General features: G+C 36.4%; 1 protein-coding gene across 1 annotated transcript in view; it reads left to right on the forward strand.

Moving 5' to 3' along the window:
• CDC5L (cell division cycle 5 like) overlaps positions 1-21,414 on the forward strand; it is a 48,765-nt gene extending 27,351 nt beyond the window's left edge. The window contains exons 11-16 of the mRNA XM_054569438.1: positions 753-917; positions 2,216-2,296; positions 2,579-2,821; positions 5,536-5,733; positions 18,474-18,686; positions 19,428-21,414. Of these exons, the coding sequence (XP_054425413.1) occupies positions 753-917; positions 2,216-2,296; positions 2,579-2,821; positions 5,536-5,733; positions 18,474-18,686; positions 19,428-19,532 (1,005 nt within the window). The 3' untranslated portion in view covers positions 19,533-21,414. The remainder of the gene's footprint in view (positions 1-752; positions 918-2,215; positions 2,297-2,578; positions 2,822-5,535; positions 5,734-18,473; positions 18,687-19,427) is intronic.
• The last annotated feature ends 404 nt before the right edge of the window (positions 21,415-21,818 follow it).

A 21,818-nucleotide genomic window follows, 5' to 3' on the forward strand; every position in this document is an offset into this window, starting at 1 on the left:
CTTTGTCTAAAGAAGTTTATACTCTTGAGTAATTGGCACTATAAACCAAGTTAAAAAAATAATTGTAAGAACAAAGTAAGCTCCCGGAGTAAAACCAACATGCTTTTAGGATGGCCAAAGAAACAACATTTTTTGGGGTCGGTACTACGAAAGCCTTTGTTGATGCGGTGTGCTCAGAAGAAGGGTGGTTGGCGGTCCCACATGGGGGCCACAACGTGGGGAAGTGTGGAGCATGTTTTTAGCAACTCATCTGGTCCTCTCACCTGGCGTACGCGCAGCGAAATGGTGGGGAGTGAGACGAGAATGGGGAGCTGAGGGTATACTGGGGGGAACTTGGGAAAGCAGGCAGTTGTCTTCATGAACAGTGAACTGTTTTATGGCCTTCATATGGTCCAGACTTTCTATTAAAAATATACACTCATGTGCGCACACACAAAAATTCAGGCATCTTTTTAGATTAGACTTTTATTAGTCAGAGGACAAATTGAAGAAATTCTGCAGGACTTTCTTCTTTTTTCTTTTTCCATGTGAAAGTACTTTCCAAATGAGAATATCCCAGAGTAACTTCACTGATTCAAAATTGATTCATTTAAATGTAGGGAAGAAATGGAGACAGAAATTTAAGAACTTAGCTCTGAAGTTAGGGATCATTTTCTAGAATTAAAATGAGGTTATTTTTTAGAAACCTTATTAGAATATTGCTTACATACTTCATGTGTATGAATTGAGAAGGACCAATTTTTTTCCTACAGGAAAGAGAGTCTCGTGAACACCTCCGTTTAGGGTTGATGGGCCTTCCTGCCCCCAAAAATGACTTTGAAATTGTTCTACCAGAAAATGCTGAGAAGGAGCTGGAAGACCGTGAAATAGATGACACGTACATTGAAGATGCTGCTGATGTGGATGCACGAAAGCAGGTGGGTAATTGTGGTGGAAGGGAAGGAAGTGTGAGTTCGCTGAATGTGTCAATAGGCTGAAAGAACGAAGAGTGGCCATTAAGTATCTCAAGATCTTTACTTAAAAGTTTTTTTCAGTATTTAAAAAAATTACTCTATAAAGTAAATTATTAGTATACATCATAATAGTATATATTCACATAATTAATAATATATTCAGAATATCTTGATAGGCATTCTTAAAATGTCTAGGTATATATCAGTTTAAATACCCTTTGTGAAATTCCTTATACTTCCTTAAATACACACAAGTGTCCTTGAGACGTTGCTTATCACTCTAGCCAAGAAAAAGTGTTACTCATCAGTGTTAAAAACAAGTACATTTTGGATTGGTTGAGTAAATAAATGGTTTTAATTCAGTGTGAACAAGTAAAAAAAAAGTGGATTTGGAAATTTAGAGAGCACGTTCTAGAATAATAATAGTAACACTTTGTCCTAATATATCTTACAGTTAATTACTTTCTCATTTGTACATAACAACCTGATGATGTATATAGGATAGGTATTAGCTTCATTTTAGAAAAGAGGGAACAGGTTCAGGTGAATTAATTTAAATTTCCCAGGTCTCATGGCCGGAAAGTAGTGAATCTTGAACTAGAATTGAGATCGTGTGACCCCTTTCAGGAGGTCGTCTTGCAGTCTATTTCGGGATGCTTTTTGAAGTTGAATAATTAATTTCATAGGATTGGAGTGAGAATGGCAACAGTGGAAATCATACTGAGAGGAAACCACATGACTGTGCTTTTTGGTGGGGAATATAGGGTAATACCTTTTTTGTTTAGTTCTTTTAGCTATTTGGAGATAGAGATAGATATATTTACTCAGAAATGGTGTGAAATTCTATGTGTTATCCCATATTATTCATAATTTGAGAATCAGGAAACAACACATTCATTGGCTAGATTTTTAAATTAAAAAAGGTAGGTTTGGGGTGAAAGAAAATGGTTGTGTTGTAGGAGGAATAGTCCCCTCTAAGTTTAGGATTCTGATATAGACAAGAAAATGATAATTATCTGATGGATACAGCCATGTAAATTTGGAGAATGCTCTAGTAGACACTGGGAATTCTTAGTTTCTATTTCACGGAGAGAATGAATAGATTAATCTCTGTTGCCTTGTATTGCCTTTCTACAAACTAACTGATATCTATAGCTTTAGTTCTTCAGCATATATTGACTTAGAGACTAAAGTTTTCGACTTTATTGAAATGTGTTAAATACTACATAACTGCAATAATAGATATAAAAATAACTTTTTAGGCCATGCGAGATGCAGAGCGTGTAAAGGAAATGAAACGAATGCACAAAGCTGTCCAGAAAGATCTTCCAAGACCATCAGAAGTAAGTGTTAGAATTTTTGGCCTAGGAAGTTTTGTTTCTTTTCATGTGGTTGATGTTTTTTATATCATTCATAAAGTCTATAAGACAAAATTCTGTCTACTCTCTGAAATATAGTAAAACAGTTCCCAGATCCAGTCACTGGTGCAAATAAGATTTTAGAAGGTGGGGGGAGGATTTCTTTCAAAAATGTAAAAAATGCTATTTAATTCATGCTAGAACAAGTAATAATGTTAGTATATTGCAGTGATATGTTTGGTAATTTTACTTGTTTTATAATTTTAGGTAAATGAAACTATTCTAAGACCCTTAAATGTAGAACCACCTTTAACAGATTTACAGAAAAGTGAAGAACTAATCAAAAAAGAAATGATCACAATGCTTCATTATGACCTTCTACATCATCCTTATGAACCATCTGGAAATAAAAAAGGAAAAACTGTAGGATTTGCTACCAATAATTCAGAGCACATTGCCTATCTGGAACATAACCCTTATGAAAAGTTCTCTAAAGAAGAGCTGAAAAAGGTATGTTTGAGCAGAAAAATTTCACTCGAGATTTAAATATTTGTTTGATACTATGTATCAGGGACAAATGTTAACTTCTTTCCACATATTGATACTCATAAAAAACTGACATATATGCTTAAGAGGTAAATGCTCATATTAAGTATTGAGAAAAGGACTTTACACCCTCCTAACCCCATGTTCAGTGATAGACCTTTATTAGATTACACACCGGCTCTGGTGGCAAGGTGGTTTTCTTCCATGGGTATGTGCCTCATTGACACTTCTGCAGTTGCCGTTTTCTCTTTAACTCTGCTATCTCTGAATAGACTTAAATGCCTTTAACACTTAAACCTCACTTGTTTAGACTAATATATAAAAAAGAATATATTAAAAATGTTTATAGATTAAACTTTTTACCTGTTCAAAGAAAGGAAATATATTTTAAAGAATTTATTTATTTATTTTTAGAGAGGGGAAGGGAGGGAGAAAGAGATGGAGAGAAGCTGATGTGAGAAACATTGATTGGTTGCCCCTCACGTGTGCCTCAACTGGGGGCCAAACTCACAGCCTAGGCATGTGCCCTGAATGTGAATTGAACATGCGACCTTTCGCTTTGCGGGATGATACCCAGCAAACTGAGCCACACTGGCCAGGGTGAAAGGAAGTATTTTTTTTTACTGAATTTGTTTTCCTCACATGATTTCCTCCTGTCTTTTTGGGTAAGGAGAGAAATATTTTCTTGTATAAAGTCTGTCCTGCCTCTTCCTGTCTATGTATTATTCTTTCTTCTCTGATAGAGCAAACAGCTATGATTTTGAATAGAAATCTGTACAGTGGTATAAGAAAATACAGTTGGTTTCATGGTTGGAAGCAGAGTGGTCATTAGCTTAAGTCTTTAACCCTGAGGGGCAACAAAAGACATTGATTGGAATGGGCTAAATGTATAATTGGGAGAAAACAAAATATTAGATTCTTTTTTCTGGCTTCTCTTCTGTACTTTCCCTACTTTGTATTTTTTTATTGCGTAAGTGATACATGTTTATTATAGGATTTTTAGAAAATAGGGAAAGGGAGGAAGGAGGGTTTAGATTTATATTTCAACAGTTTGCCACTGATTTCAGAGTAACTTTGAGTTGCTTCTTTTAAGTAAGTGCAGTGGGAAACTGTTACGTGTTAGGTGCCTGTACTGTGGAAAGTACATTTGATCATTGAACTGGGGTTGAGAATTAGACTGTGAACTTGATACTTGAACAGTTTCCTCCTCCTAGAGTAAAAGTATGAGGGGAAGATGGCATTTAGGAAATAAGTTTTTCTAAATTCATTGTATTGTTGCTGATAGAGGTTCTGTAGGAGATAGACTATAATAAAATTTTTGAAAATAACTATTGTAAATAGTACTTTGGAAATGTTTGAAACCATTACAATTTAGTTTAAACGTTTTCCCATATTTTATTTATTTTATAGTTCTGTTTCAAAAAGAATTTGAAGCAATTTACTTAGCACGTTTCTTTATGAACAATTTAAGGATAACTCAGCTGTACTCTCATAATTGTAAGAAGTGAACTTGTAATTTTTTACTATGAACAGTTTCAGAGTGAAATACCATTTCTCTTATAATAAAGTGTCAAATTTTCATTAAATTAGTTAAAATTGGTTTCATTATTTCCCCTAAGAGGTATTATTTGAAAGTACCCATTCTTTATCTTCCGTAGATGTTATTTTTTTCATACTTTTTGTTTAAATTTTTTGTATGCTAGTCATTTCTCTTAATTTCATATGTTTTGATCTCTTTATTTTCTGATACTACTAGAATGATTGAAAGCTTTCTATAAAGCACAAGAAAGTGGTTTTCAGTTTTTCATGAGCCATGAAGCAGAGCATGTAGTGTTCTCACAGAGTCAGTGTGTCTGCTGTTGGGCTAGGTACTTTATTATTCCCATTTTAGAGATGAGAAATGGGCTCAGAGATGTTAACCAATTTCAGGCAACTACTTAAACTCTGTGGTTTGAACCCTGGCTTGTCTAACTCCCTCATTCTGTCATTTTAAATTGTTTCTTTAGTAGTGAACTAAAACTGGTCTGTGATCCATCATTAGATTTATGCCCCCCAATCTCATTCTCTAGCAATGTCAAGGTCATTTCTTTTGACGAGAAAAAAGGCATGTGTCAAAAAAAAAATGCCTAGTTTCCTTTCATGATCCTGTGAAGTCCTAAGTGTCGGGGGGGATGTTAGAGTGGAAGGAGGTCATCCAGGCATCATTAGTGGTATTTGACTTGGGCATGATCCTCCCTTGTCTACTTACTAATGTTGTGCTTTTGAACAAGGTGCTTCATCTCTTTGAGCCTTAGTTTCATCAACTTTGAAATAAGGTTAATGTTGGCTGCTTTCGAAGGTGGTTATGGTGTTCAGAGATAATATAGGTAAAACTATTAAATTCAGTTCCTGACACATAATAGACGCTTGAGAAATGGTAGTTACTATTATAGTGAGTGAAGGCAAAGGATGTTTATATTATTGGGGATATATGAATGTTTGACTTTTCAGACCAGTCTCCATTGACTAACAGGCTTCATTATTCATTTTGCTTAGGTATTATTTTCCCTTCCAAGAAACAACCATTCAACTAGAACTCCTTGCCTTTGCCCAAAGAAGTTGGAAAAACTAGTCTTTTAAAGCTGTTGATGGCAAATATTTCTAGTACTCAAACTTACTGAAATTATTATTTTAAACAGGCTCAGGATGTTCTGGTACAGGAGATGGATGTGGTAAAACAAGGTATGAGCCACGGAGAGCTCTCAAGCGAAGCTTATAACCAGGTGTGGGAAGAATGCTACAGTCAAGTTTTGTATCTCCCTGGACAGAGCCGCTACACGAGGGCCAATCTGGCAAGCAAAAAAGACAGAATTGAGTCACTAGAAAAGAGGCTTGAGGTTGGTATCCATTTTTTCTTTAAATCCTTACCCAAGGACATTTTGTCATTGCTTTTAGAGAGAGAGGAGGGAAGAGAGAGAAACACTGATAAGAGAGAGAAGCATTGATTGGTTGCCTCCTATATGCTCCCAGACCGGGGATCGTAAGCACCCTGACTGTGAATTGAACCCGCAGCCTAGGTATGTGCCCTGACCAGGAATCAAACCTGCAACCTTTCAGAAATGGGATGATGCTCCAACCAACTGAGCCACACTAGCTAGGGCTGGTATCCTTTTAATATTTTAATTTGAATTTACTTTAAAATAATGAACCAGGTAATAATACTGGAAACAACTTCAGAAAAATAGACCTGAGATGATTTACCTTTGCAGTTCTTGAGGGAAAACTACAATGAAGTGTTTGATCCTCTTTGGTCTCCCTTCCTTGTTGGATTTTCAGGGTTGCTGGCCTTCATGATGAAGAGTGTCCTTCAAGTTGGCCATTGGTCAATCAGAACTTCCTAGATGGGGGAGCAAGGAGCCAAAAAGTTAACACTAGTCACTCATAAGAGTGTAGATCAATGCTGGAGTAGCATGGTATCTTTAAGAAGGGAATATAGTGGTACCAAGGAGCTTTTTTTCTGTAACCAAAAGAGCACATTTATAAAACTTTGATACATTTTTGTTCATCCTCTGATTCCTGTGAGTTTGTTGTAGAGAGAGCACCAAGTTGGATTATCGAGACAACGGCTTCCATGATTTTTCATGTCTATGAAAATGGTGAAATGTACTAGATGGGAGTTTCATGACATGTGGTTTCTTAATATTGTCTGCATTTTTTGAATTCCAGAATCTGTATAGGCATTTTGCCAGTGGAAAGCAAATTGTGGTTCATGGACCACTGGGCTGTCTTGTGGATTCTTAACGGTGGTCTTCAGGGATGTTGCTGAGGCCAAGTTGGAATGAGAAGAAGAAAGGGGTGCTTCATGCAATCACATACAGAAAATGGCCTCATTTTTCACTTATGTGATTACCCGTTTCCTTTACAGAAAGCGTATTTGAAAATATTTTTAGGGATAAAATGAAAAATGGTAAAATTACTGGGGTGGTTGGGGCTGTGGGACTAGGGAAATGAGCAGGAAAAAAGAAAAGCAGTATCTTTTTTTTCATTCTGGAACATAAGGTTCTTTTTAATTGAAGTATAGTTGACATACAATATTATATTAGTTTCAGGTGTACAACATAGTGATTTGACATTTATATACCTTACGAAGTGATCACCATGAGAAGTCTAGTAAGCATCTATCACTGTACAAAATTATTGTGGTATTATTGACTGTATTCCTTTGTGCTCTGCTTTATGTATACCCTGTGACTTACAACTGTAAGTTCATATCTCTTCAGTTTTTACTCATTGTCCCATCGCCCAACTCTCTGGCAACTGTCAGATTGTACTCTGTATGGGTCTGTCTGTTTTGTTCAGTTTGTTCATTTGCTTAGTTTTTTAGATTCCACATGTAAGTGAAATGATACAGTGGTGTTTAACTCCTGGTCTCTGACTCCTTTCACTTAGCATATACGTTTCACTTAGCATATACCATCTAAGTTCATCCAGATTGTTGCAAATGGCAAGACTCCATTCTTTACTACAGCTGAGTTATATTATTACCTTGTATATATGTATACCACATCATCTCTACCCATTTGTCTATGGACGGACGCCTAGGTTGCTTTCATGTCATGGCTATTGTAAATAGTTCTGCAGTGAATATAGGGGTGTGTATATCTTTTCAAATTCATGTTTTAATTTTCTTTGGATAAATGCCCCAAACTGAAATTGCTGAAATGTATGGTAGTTCTTAATTTTTTTGTGGAACCTCCATACTGTTTTCCATAGTGTTAGCACCAATCTACAATCCCACCAGCAATGCACAAGGGTTACCTTTTCTTCACATCTTCACCATAACTAGTTTCTTTTCTTTTTGACAACAGCTGTTCTGACAGGTGAGATGATATCTTACTGTGTTTTTTACTTGCATTTCCTTGATGATTAGTGGTATTTAGCCTCTTTTCATATGTCTGTTCACCATGTACTTGTCTTCTATAGAGAAATGCCTATTCAGGTCTTTTGCCCATTTTTAAATATGGTTATTTTTTTGATGCTGAGTTTTATAAGTTATGTATATTGGAAACCAACTCTTTAACAGATACATCATTTGCAAATATCTTCTCCTATACAGTTGGTTGCCTTTTCATTTTGATGCTTTTCCTTGCTGTGCAAAAGCTTTCTGGATTTATGTAGTCCCATTTGCTTATTTTTTATTTCGTTACCCTTGCCTAAGGAGACATACCCAAAAAGAAAAAGCAGTATCTTTTTATTTGAAATTACTCTTTTTTTCTTTTCTTTAAGAGAGAGTGGGAGAGAGGGAGAAAGACAGGGAGAGAAACATTGATTAGTTGCTCTCGTATGCACCCCAACCAGGGACTGGACCCACAATCTAGGCACGTGCCAAGACCAGAAATTTAAACGTAGTCCTTTTCGATTTGTGGGACGATGCCCAACCAACTCAGCCACACCATTCAGGGCAAAATTATTCTAAGTTTTTATTTTACCTTCAAGATCACATGCATAGGCACATAGTGGCTGATGTCTGTGAACCTCTTTTATCATATAGTGGGAAATTAGAGTTTATTTTTGAAGTAATTTTCATCTCGGTTGACATGTTAGCAATCCAGTGTTGTTTGTTACTCTAGTTGTATTACTAACTGCCAGCAGGGTGTGCTGTTGCTCTGTGCTTTAATTCAGAGAGTTGGGGAAAGTAGAACATCAGTGGTTAAATTTTAAGTTATGTTTTCTGTTGTGTAGGCTTCATTTCTTATAAATGGTAGTTAGTGTAATTCTGATCTAAGGTCAGCATCATAGCTGATTGGAAAGCTATTTGGAAAGCTTTCTTGTAACATTTATGTATATAAATACTTAGGTCTCTCCTTTGGTTTCAAAATTTTCTCATTTGAGGTGGGTATACTCTTTCTGCCTTGAATGGTAAAGATATTTTGTGCTGTTTAAAATGTAAAAATAAGTATTTCCCTAAATCTCATTTACTTTGTTGTGGCACTAACTTTCATGACAGCAAATAAATGTGTCACAAAGTGAGTGGTACCATGAAGTACGGTAATTTTTATTTCTATGTTGAAGTGGTCTTGTGAGTTTTGAAGGGAAGAGTACAGAAAGAACCACTGCTGTTCTTTTGGAGATTTATTTGGGTCGTTTATGAGCAACCATTAAAAACATGTGGTTCTCTTTGTTCAGTTCAGTACCATACCAGGAACTGAAATCTTCCGTTGAACTATTTTTGTTGAAGTATTGGTGATTTTGGAAGAATACTCACAATACAGTTTGAAGTAATTTTTCTTTTCTTGACTCCTGGATATTGTTTACCCAACTAGTTACTTTTAAAGAATATGTAATCAAATCCTTTAATTTAGTAAACTGCACTTATTTCAAATAAAAGTTCATTAAATCTTTTAAAAAAAGAGAAGAGACTCAAAAACCCAAATAAACAAATCCCCCATTTTACTTGTATCTGTCCCTAATTCAGAACTAGGTTTCTCTTAGCTTATTTTAGTTTTTGAAGACACAATTCTACTGGTTTGAAATACATAAATATTTTATTTCAATTGTGGTAATTCTTTCATCATTTCAGTTGATTGCTAAATTATAAACATTATTCAAAGTTTGTTGTGGGGAAAGAACTCCAGTTGTATTATGTAAACTAAATGCTATACTTAAATTATCCTTTCCACTCTTAGGTTCAGGGAGATACGCCTTTCTCTGTAAGCACAGTCTACCATGGCTGCCAGTGTGTTTGATTTTTGTTGCCATGAACTTTGGAACAGTGAATTTAAATTACGGCCCTATCACAGCATATCAAGCAAGATGAAATCCAGCTTTGTCGTGGTTGGTGTCTCCTAAATGGATTAAAAAAATATACCCTGAGGTTTATGTTGGAGCTAGCCTAGTCTTTGAGCCATTACTCATGATTAATATTTGAAACTTAGAACTTAAATGGAAATCCTTAAGATACTCATTTAAAACTTATAGAACCATCTCAGATTTTATGTAGAATGTGGTAGGTGGTACAAGGAGTCTGTGAAATAGAATCAGAATATAGACACAGGTCAGAAGTAAATGGGAAAGACTTCTGAATTATAACCAAGTCCATGTATTTTATTCTGCTTTGGAGCAGAATTAATTTTAAAGATTTTATTTATTTGCTTTTAGAGAGAGGGCAAGGGAGAGAAACATCAGTGTGCGAGCGGTTACCTCTCACATGCTCCCACCTGGGGACCTGGCCCGCAACCCCGGCATGTGCCCTGACTGGGAGTTGAGCTGGCGACCTTTCGGTTTGCAGGCTGGCTTTCAATCCACTGAGCCACACCAGCCAAGGCCAGAATTAATTTTAGAACCTTGCCAGACATTTGTGTGTAAAATAAGGCAGCAACAGCAAATAGAAGTGACAGCTAATATCAGGAAAGAAAAAGTTAGAAAGCATAGCATGTTGATGCCATTTAAATATGGTGGCAAAAAGCCCTGTGAATTTTAATAGCTTCTCTGAGGGCATTATAGGTGTATGGGAGGATGGTAGAGTGATTGCTGCCCAAATAAATAAGAAAAGCTTAATTTCTGTTCAGTGTCTTGTTTTGTTTTAAAGGAGAGATGCCTGTAATTCGAGAAAAGTTTTCACCAAATGGTTGGGGGGAAAAAAGAGCTTTAGTACTTTATTTAATCGTGCGTTCAGTGAATGTTACTGGGCATCCACTGTGTGCCAGCCCCTGTTCCAGACCCTGGGGGTGCAGCAGGGAACAAGGCAGATAAGTCTCCGTTCCCGTGGACTTCAGTTATCTGGAAAACACGTAATGTGGAGGACCTCATTTTCTCTCGATGCCAGATAAATGAGTCATTACTGTATTTGGGAAGTGCAAATAGAATTTGAAGTGTTCTAATTTGTTTCCACTTTAAGTGGAAATAGGAAATCGTCTGAAGACATAATTATTTTGAGTGAAATAATTTCCAGTAGGTGCAAAAATGAAATGAGAAGTCTGAATTTAGGCCTGCTATTAAATTTAATAGTATTTGAAATAGTATCTAAACTGCTGTGTTGAGGAGGTTTGGCTGAAAAGTAGATTTTGTCATGTTAGCTATAAAAATGGAAAGGCTTTCCTTAGAGGTGGAAACTAGGTCCAGAAGTAATACTTCTCCCTGTATTTTATTGGCACAGTCAACTTAGTCAAGAAATATTATGTAACATTGACTTCTTGGAAGTAAAGTAACTTCAAGAATGCAGATAACACATTTAAAATCCTTCTCAGTGTATTTGTAGAACTCTGTGAGGACCCCTGCCTTTAGTGAATGGTTATGTTTCAGCAAAATTGGCTACTTAATGGATCCCATTTTCTCAGTGACTTTCATTATAAAGTCAGATTTTTTACACAGGAAAAATATTCCCTTAATACTTTAAAGAGTGAAAACTTAGGGTGAGGATTAAGTGGATGGGCAGTTCTGGGTGGAGGACTGCATCTTGTATCTTAGCAGGCTTATGCTTATATATTCCGTGCACATGCATGCGCGTGCACGCGTGTGTGTGGGGGGGTATGTGTGGCAGGGGGTGCAGGAGAGGAGTTCACAGTACTTTGGAATGCTCTGTTTCTTAAGTTCTGCTCCACCATAACCCTTAAAGGCCTTGGCAGATGTCTTGGTTGTTTCTAGCAAGAACTCTAAAGCTGGACCAGAGATCTCCTCGGTACAACTCTGTTGTTTCTGCTATGCCTCAGCATTGAGTTGAATTTCTTTCATGCAGTTTGTTTCATTTCCTAACTTGTGCAGATGTAAAGTGCTCTCAGTATTGCTTTTTTGGTACAGTTCTTGGAAAGGTGTTTAGTAAGGTTTTGCTCCACTGCTTAGCCTGCTTTGCAGGGTGTAATCTGACACTAACTCACTTTGATAGATGCTGACAGTAATCGCTTACTTGGACCCACATCTTAATATAGAGAAGGTCTGCTGATAAAAACTTGTTTTTAATTGAATTTTTGAGGTTTCATTGGTTAATAAAATTGTATAGGTTTAAGAGATAAAATTCTATAATATGCTGATAAAAATGCCGGTAAGCAGTATGGAGATAAAAGGAGAGTCACTTATGGACTCTTGTTTGCAAACATTTGGGTGGTTGAACCACATCTTTACTACTACAGGATCATATTGCTGAATGATGGACTGGGAAGTGGAGCTGCCATTAATTCTGCATTTATTTTGGATATCCTTAAACCTGTTTCCCAGTGGCATAAGGTTCTATTACGGGCCCCCAAGCAAGAGTTTCAGTGAGGGATGCTCTCAATATTTCTGAACCTTGCTGTAACAGACTTTAACTGAAGACAGTATTGGAGACTCGAGGATAATGTGTTTATTTTGGAATTACTTAAGCTTAGTAACCTTAACAAACTTAGTGAGTTTGAAAGTAACAATTACACTTTTATAAGTCCCATACAGCCTCCTTTTGTAATGACCCAAGGAAACACTTACAGTTCCACTGATTCATCTCCTGGGGACCATCAGTTTTCCATTGGTCTCTGGCCAGTCTTTTTTTAGACAGTTTCTTTTCTATGCATTTAAAAAATAACATTTATAGGGCGTTTTTGTAAAAATAATACCAGTACTTTGTAGAAAATCTTACAAGAGAAATGAAGAAAAGAGCCTACCATCTAAACATAATCATTGTAACATTTTGGGGCGCAGGGTGTGTATATGTACATACGTATATTTATGGGTATGTGTGTGTGAGTCCATATATAACATTAAATATGATAGGAAAAAGGCTACTACACATAACACATATCTGTGTGTGGATGAAAGGAGGAAGGTGTTTAAAATTGGGATCATCATATACGACTTTGTTCATGTCATAGTATAATATTATAAATACCATTAAAAAATAAAAAGAAACCTGATCACTTGCTCTCATTTAGAGCCTGTGGTAAAGATTAGCTTTGGTGAAATCTCTAAATAATTACACAAGTTATATTCTGCCCAACTTCTTAAAGATTTGTTTGTAACTTTTTTCCTCTGTAAAATTTTTCTGAGACATGTTTGTTTTCCTACAGTTTTACAGCTTGTTAAGAATTACAGAATTAAGAATTTAAAATTACAAGCTGGAGAAAGTAAAAGTTTTTCTGAAATGTCAAAATTCTCATAAGTGGGTATGTACAGGTTAATACCTGAATCGGGGAGAATGGTGGTCAGATCGATTAAATAAGACTTTGGTTACCTGTGTCTAGAATAATTTGTTACCAAGGCATTGTCTGGTGGCATTAAGCCATTTAGTCCCACAGCTTGAATGTCTTCAGGCATATTTGCAGTTCGGGGGCTGAGGCAAGGAGGACTTTCATTTTATGAGCAGTGGTATGGCCTAATGTGTTGGACTTTCAAGTAGGACGTAACTGCATGGCTTCATCACCGAGAACCTCTTTAGGTCTCAGATCTCCTTATCTGTGAAATTTGAGTAGGTAATAGTTTTTATCTCATGAAAGTGAGAATTTGAGATAATGTAAGATTAAATGAGATACTGTGTGCCTAGAAAATAGCAAGTTGTAGTGAATGGGAATTTTCTCCCAGGTCTCTCAGGTTTGTATCATGCTTAGTGTTATATCAGTGGGGTAAACTTGGTTTGATTCTTTGTTCCGTCAGTAAGTAACTTCACCTTGAACAGCAGAGTGGCTGAGTTTTTATTCTATAAATTTTGATGAATGTCTGAAATTTGAGACATGGTTGATCTTAGGAGAGATTAAGACTCAGTCTGATTTTGGTTAGTATAAATGGATTTTACATAATTGTGGATTTTAATTTCACATTTCATGTATACATTTTGAGGTGTTGAAATAATTGACATACTTGTACATTTTAATGTCTACATTATATTTCATCGTATTGATGTTTCATGGTTTGTGGTGTATAGTCTTAAAATAGCTTTTAGAGTAGATGTTGAATTTGAATTTGAAAAAAACTTTTATTGTGGCAATTTTAAAATATACCCAAAAGTAGACTAGTGTAATGAGTCCTCATGTATTATCACCTAGCTATGACAGTCATCAGCTCATGCAACCACTTTGTTTCAATTTTCCCTTCCCCATTATCTTGAAGCAAATTCTAGACATACTGTAAAACAGAGTTATGGTAGTTATGGTACATGAGATTTGTCAGCTTGGTGTCCTTACACATTTACATGTAGACATATTCTTACTCATCTCCTCTTTTAAATTGAATTTTACTCTTTCATTTTGGAATGTAGTCAGCTTTAATTACATCAAGTGTTGTCCTTCTTTAAATTTGTAATGTTATAGTGAACTTTATTTGAGATTATTAAAGTTTAAGTGCCTATGTTATACAACCCCACCAGTGATGTTCTGGAACAGCTCTGGGGCTCGATTGCCCACTGCCAGGAAAGCGTGACCCCCAAGGCAAGAGTTCGGGGAAAAAGGAAAGGGGTTGTTTATTTAAAGGTTGTACAGGTTTAGAATGATGGCAGGAGTCTGCCATTAAGTCCTGCTCCCTTTGAAAATACTCAAGAACACATAGTCCTGCCTCCCTCTGCCAAACCAGGCCAGTTTCAGAATACGCCACTCAGAGTATGTCTTTCAGAAAAGCAGAAGTCTGCAGTTCAGTATTCCCAGTCACAGCTCAGCTCCAAGCATCTCCTAAAGTGCATTGAGCAGTCATAGGTTGAGCATTTAACAAAGTATACAGATCTCTTTCTTCACAGTTAAAAAGCTTTTTCAATTACAGTTTACATTCAGTATTATTTTGTATTAGGTATACAGCATAGTGGTTAGACAATCATATATTTTACAATGCGCTCCCCCCCCCTTCCCCAACCCTGATAATTCCAGTACCCACCTGGCGCCAACATAGTTATTGCATTATTATTGACTTTATTCTCTATGCTATATTTTACATCCCCATGACTGTTTTGTAACTACCAATTACTACTACTTTTTTTTTAAATCCTTATTTATTTTTAGAGAGGGGAAGGGAGGGAGAAAGAGAGGGAGAGAAACATCAATGTGTGGTTGCCTCTCCTGTGCCCCCTACTGGTGAATCTGGTCCACAATCCAGGCATGTGCCCTGACTGGGAATTGAACCGGTGACCCTTTGGTTCAAAGGCCAGCACTCAGTCCACTGAGCCACGTCAGTTAGGGCCCAATTTGTACTTTTTAATCCGTTCATTCCTTCACATTTTAATGATCAGATGGCACATGTAAGATAACTAAGCTAAAATTGAGTATTAAAAGCTGTATTCTATTCTTTATACATTTAGTGACTAACTTTATTTAGTTGGCAAAATTAATTTTTTCTTGTACTTAAAATATTTTAGGTATAATTTATTTCTATATTTGCTTGGAATCTTAGCACAATATTTGAGCCAGAAGACTTTATGTAAAGCTTGAACTAAATTAAATATAGTTGTTGGCATTAAATAAAAGCTAACAACTTTGCAGTTTTAAAATCTTGGGTACTTTGGGAATAATAAAAGAAGATTCAACTGTGTTTGAGGGGGTAATTCCCCGATATTAGGTACCAATCATACTGAATGTGCCTTGATGACTAAACACTTTCTGAGAGTAAGTATTACACTGTTGCACCAGATTAGAGGTTGAATATCCGTGGAATGCAGCATATAGCTAATTGAATTATCTTACCAATGAAAATGTAATTTGTGTAACTAATAAAAAAAACCCAGACTCGCCCCCCCCCCGCCCCCCCGTATTAATTTGAAGTTCTATGCTGTTACGATTTTTGGAATGTGTATTTGAATCCACATGTAATTAGAGTATCAGATGTTAGTATTTGAACTTGCTGAATTGTAGAATAGGGAACTTGATGTAGCTCATGGATTTCGTTTTTTACTTACTGGCAATGAGGACTTCTTGGTAGGTCTGGTTAAGAGGATACAGCTATCTAGCTCTGTAATGACAAGGGCTGAGACAGGGTTCTCCATCCTGATTGCCTATTAGAATCATTAGGGGCTTTAAAAATACAAAAGTCTGAGGCCATTTAAATAAAGGTCTCCTGGTTTAGGATACTGGCACTGGTAGATTTTAAACGCTCCACAGGTGATTGTGAAGTTCATCGGGGGTTGAAAGACGTGCTCCAGTGGTGGTACTTGGTGTGGTGGTCCTCAGGAGGCAGCTGCTCACTCAAAATAAGGAACAACTATTTTTCCTTGCTTTATTTCCAGGAGGGGGTCCATGTTGTTGTTATTATTATTTTTATTTTGTTATTAAAGCTAGAATTGAAAAAAGGTTTTAAAGCCTCATTTTTACGAGGTAGGGCAGTCTAAAGCCTCATTATTGTGCGAGGTATCTACCTATGTCTCCATCTTTGCTGGAAGTCTATAGCCTCATTTTTAATCCCTTGGTCGATTTGAGAGGATTTGATTGCTTATGGACCCCACTCTGTGGCAAAAATGTTTCAACTCTTAGTGCCTATAAAATAATTGTAATCAGAACTAACATTTGTTGACAGCTTACTCTGTGCCAGTCACTGGGTGGGTAAGGGTTTTCATGTACATTATCTTATTACTACTACTTCTTACTACTACTAGTATTATTATTTTTAATCCTCACCCGAAGATATGTGTATTGATTTTAAGGGGGGGATGGAGAGAAACATTGATCAGTTGCCTGCTGTACGGGCCCTGACTGGGAATCAAACCTGCGACCTTTTGGCGTACAGGACGACACTCCAGCCAGCAGAGCCACTCGGCCAGAGCTACATCTTATTTAAACTTTATAATAACTTTTAGCAGCGGCTGCCATTTTATTGATGGAGAAATGGAGACATAAAAGTTAAGTAATTTGCATCAGCTCAGAACATCTGGGTGTCCATGCTGAGTAGAGAGTGACTTACTCTTACCTACTGTACTGTGCTGCCTGACTTCATCCTAAGTGTCTCCTTAGAGGATATATCATTGCCATGGAACTTACTTTGATTTATTATCTATTAGAGGAAAATGGCTCCTTTATAAAGGATATTATTTAGTCATGGATTTATTCTTCAAGTGATTACAGAGAAATGAAATCTTATTAGCTTATGAAATGCTGAAGGTATAACTGGTTTTACAAGTGCTTTATTTAAATTAATTTTAGACCAATCCCACTTCTTAGGAGCACACATGTAACATGGCCTCCTCCCCCCTTTCCCCAAAGCTCATTTGACTTTTAACAAAGTAAGTTGGAGGTAGAAAGGTATGAAGCACTATTTTTCCAGTAGAAGTGTACTTTATATTTTGAGAAACATTTTATTTTTTGATGTTATATATTCTAACTTTACATAAAGCTTTGAGATTGACATTTTTGTTTTTAAATCAGATACAGTGCATTGAAGTGGATGTTTCAAAGTTATGGAAATGTCTGTATTACTTTCAGTGATTATATTATTTCTAAATATTTAAAAACACCTGGTGTACAGTTTTCATATCATCCTTTTACATTTGCCATTTTCTCCTGGTACCTTTTCTGCTTAATTACTGCTACACCCCTCATTTAGTATCTCAGAGAAGGAAAGGTATTTACATTGTCATGTGTCTCTCTTGTTATAGGGTGCTCTCAGCCTCTTTTTTATGAATTACAGAGTATCATTTGGGGGTCCATCATCTTGAAGCTACTTAATTTTGATGGCTTATGGACACCACTGGACTGAATCAGTCAGAGAGGGCACCGGGTGGGAGGGAGAGAAGTACGCTGAGGGTGGGGAGCAAGGAGGAACAGACACACACAGAGCAGTCAACGCAGATTTAATGATTAATCCTAAGGCTTTCACCTCACAGTTTCAAGTGTGGTATGTTGAAAGCAAACATTTGCATATCACTTTAAAATATGAAGTGATTGTATTGCGGGACACAGGATATACGCGTACAGAAGGTGTTCCGTCAGTGGGGTTCCGCATGACGCGCCCGTTCCCTTCTCTGCCCCTCCTTCGACCTCCTAAGCTGGGATTTTCTCTGCCCCTGTGCTTTAGAATTTTGTTCAAATCTTTCTTTTGTTAATTGTCCCTCTCCTGATTTTCTGTGAGTTTATGCATTTTTAGTTCTTTCCCCTTAATTTTAGAATGGTCTGAGGAGGCAGTCCACCTATGTTCAAGATACATATTTAGTAGAAAACTGTCATTTTTCTTAATTTTATGGTGTCCTTTCACACCTTAAAATGTTGACAAATGTGATACTCTTTCCTTGATGTGTTATATGCCAAATTTAGGGTTTTACATTACAAAAATAATCCAGTAATTTTATAGAGTATAGTTTAATATACTACAACTAATTGTCTATTCAGTTGTTAAAAATGTGCATGTATAATAGAGAAATAGATTTCTGAGATACAGGTGGTGAAGATGAGTCACTGCCCATTCCAAAATCAATGCAGATTAATGTTAACTGAAGTAGTTTTCAGAAATAAAGATTAGTTTTTTTCCATACTATGAAATTCAGGCCTGCTTTGAGATTGAACCATGAGTGAAATTATTATACCTAGGTTGTTTAGGACTAACCTGTGAAACCCTTAAGGTGCAAGATGGATTCTTCTCAAGCCTAATTTTGTGTTACGATAGCTCAAGTATGAGGAGCTTGAATGTACTTCTGCTTTGAACCAGTATTGTCTTTTTAGGTCCTTTTCTTTGGCCTGCTTTTCTCATGTGTGCTGATGTGATCTCCCCTCAGATAAACAGAGGTCACATGACAACAGAAGCCAAGAGAGCTGCAAAGATGGAAAAGAAGATGAAAATTTTGCTTGGGGGTTACCAGTCTCGTGCTATGGGGCTCATGAAGCAGTTGAATGACTTATGGGACCAAATTGAGCAGGCTTACCTAGAGTTACGCACTTTTGAAGAGCTCAAGAAACATGAAGATTCTGCTATTCCCCGGAGGCTAGAGGTAACATTATTGCCTTGCGGCATTGCTTAGAAAGCTGCAAAGAGTTATCCAGGGCTTTCCTTTTTTAATTTCTTTCCTGTTCAGGCTATCTTCTGAAGTTGACACTGTCTGGCTTTTTTCAGTGAGTTCCTAAACTTTTCTGGTCTAGAATTGCCTGGGTGTAGATGGATAGACCAGACCAGTGGTAGTTACAAGGACTTTTCCTTTACTAATTTTCTGTTCTGTATAAAGGTACATTATGAAATGAAATAAGTAAGCCTTCTGATTTGTCCCCCTGAAACTAATGTAAATGTATCCCATTCATGTAGCTTTCCTGGGTACATTAAACCATTGTCTTTTTCTTTGGTAGTTTAGGGTGCTGGGAATATAGGTAGTCATTCCAATGCATCAAATTCTTTGGTCACATTTAACTATATTTCCCAAGTGTGCATGATAGCCTCTGCCCATGTAAAGCACAGGCAGGGCTAAAGTGCATTCGCAGGTATTGATAGGACAATAATGGCTTGTTTATTTGAGGTAGAAGCAGAGATTTTACAAAAGAAGGTGGTCACATCACCAAAGAATGAATGTAACAGTATTTGTTTTGTAGCAAAAGTTGCCTCTGTTTTTGTTTTCTTTTGGGCAATACTTGCCTCTAAGAGTCATGACTTAACTCAGCTGTAAGATAGTAAAGTACCGTAAGATCTTTTTAATTTTCAGTGTGCTTACATAATAATTATTTAATATTTTTGTCTCTTTAAGTGCCTAAAAGAAGATGTTCAGCGACAACAGGAAAGAGAAAAGGAACTTCAGCAAAGATACGCTGATTTGCTGCTGGAGAAAGAAACTTTGAAGTCCAAAATGTGAAGCACAGTTTGTATTCTGTCACAGGATGAATTAATTGCTGGTTTTCATAGTCTGGAAGGCTGGAACTGATGTTTATCTTCATTGACAAATTCACCCATGATCTGTGGGTTTTTTGGTTGTTTATTTTAAATGATATCTATCTTATACAATCTATGTATAAAGACTTTAACTCCACAGGACATTTTAGGGTTTAAATTATTATGACAATCATTCTTTAAGCAGTGTCATATTTGCAATTTTTTTTTTTTTTTTTTTTTGGTTTTGGCCTTTATTTTAAAAGCGTGATTTTGAAGTGCTGCCTGTGAGTATACTCTTGAATAAAAACAAAAGATAAAATGAAGAATGTAGCCTTTTGTTTGCAGTAATTGGATACTTAGAGTGCCCACAAACCAGCGAATGTGTACTCTGTATCATATTTAATGAGTTACTCTTTGTTAATCAAAATGGTGATCCAGTATCTTAAACTAAACCCTTAAGAGGCAGTCCTTCTGTGGCTTTGTTAGTTTTTACTGTTTTAGCATAGAATAGTCATTTGTCTATACACTTACAAGATAGATTAACTTTTTAATACCTCTTTTTTTTCCTTCAATATAATTTTAGAGAAGGTCTCTTCTGTGTCCAGCTATTTACACATGTAGTTAATGAACTAGGACTCAAAAGATTTAACTTTTTTGACCTGATTTTCTTGTCAATATTTTTTGACAAAGGCATTTTAAAGACTAATTTCAACAAGGCTATGTTGAAATTTCAGCAAAGGTCTGTGTTTGTCTTAACAAGTCAGTCATAAATGTAGAATTTGGGGAATGGACGGGTAGAGGTGGGAAGATCTAACTTCATGACAATTCATATGAAATCATTTAGGACTGTATTAGTTGGCTACAAGATCAATATAGGCCAACAATGTGTTGGACTCACCAAAAAATTTTGCCCAATCTTAGAATATTAGGGATTTAAAAGGGAGGGATTCATTCATTCATCAGATATTAACTCTATACCTAGTGTCAGAGTTCCAAGGATAGAACAGTGACTAAAATGGGCATAGTTCCTCTTTTGTAGAGCTTACTGTTTATTGAGAATGACAGACAACTAAAATTCAAATTTTTACTGAGTGACTCTTAGGTGCCAGGCATTTGAAGTGTTGGCGTTGAACAGTTACTAAGACACAGTTCTTGCTCTCACGGAGGTGATGTGGAGGAGGAGATAATAAACATATGGGGGAAAGTATTAGGTCATGAACTTTAGATTTGATGGAGGGAATTAAAATGGGATGATGGGAAATAGTGACTGGGTGGCTACTCGGTTGGATGATCAAAGAGCTCTCTAAGGAGGTAACATTTAAAATAGGATGTGACTGACATCTTAGAGGGAGCCATCCTTGTGAGAGTCAAGGGAAGCACAATGCCAGCAAAGTGAAGAGCCAGCACAAAGGTGTGTTTGATGAACAGAGTCGCTATGGCCAGAATGTCAAGAATGGCATTTGTATAAGGCTTGGTTGTGTGGAGCCATATTTATAAGGCCATAGTAAGGAATTTGGATCACGTGTGAGGGAAAGCTTTCCTTCTGAGCAAAGGAATGACGTGGCTAGATACGTTTTAGAAACATCATGTTACCATATCCTCAGAGTAGGATGAGAACTGTCTTGATGGAGATGTGGAAAGATTGTAGCAGCAATAGTAGTTCTGGTCAGACCATAAATTTACATTTTCCTGGTATCTGCTTTAGTATTTTTTCCCCAGTAATTTTGCATTGATATCTATGAATATCAAAGTGCTTTGATATCTGCGAATAATGATGATCATCTGATAGTCTTATTTAATTTCCATTGCATGTTTTACTGGCTGATATGTTTAGAACAACATTAAATAACGATTATAATGCTAGACATTCTTGTTTTGTTTCTGACTTTAATGGGACTATCCCTAGTAGTGTATTACCTTTAGGTTGGCTGTTTTGAGTCAGATATTCTTCTGACTAAAAAGGAAATTTCCCTCTATCTTTAGATTTTAAAGAAGTTGAATTAGGTAGGGCTCTGGAATTTTGTCAGATTTTATACAGATATTTAATCTGTATAATTTTCTGTTAAAATACAGAAAAGCGTATTTTAACAGATACACTTTTTGGGTATCTGTTAAGATGATTATATAGTTTTTGTAAAATTTGATTTGTCGATTACATATATACACACACATATATTTTTGATTTTGAGAGCACATTTACGAAAGCTGGGGTCAGTGAAACGAGGAAGGGCTTAGGGTAGAAGCAGCAACAGGAGAGAGCCAAGGCACG

This window comes from Pteronotus mesoamericanus, unplaced genomic scaffold, assembly GCF_021234165.1.
Source record: "Pteronotus mesoamericanus isolate MK-2021 breed Mesoamerican mustached bat unplaced genomic scaffold, CSHL_Meso_final contig_20, whole genome shotgun sequence".
Taxonomy (NCBI): domain Eukaryota; kingdom Metazoa; phylum Chordata; class Mammalia; order Chiroptera; family Mormoopidae; genus Pteronotus; species Pteronotus mesoamericanus.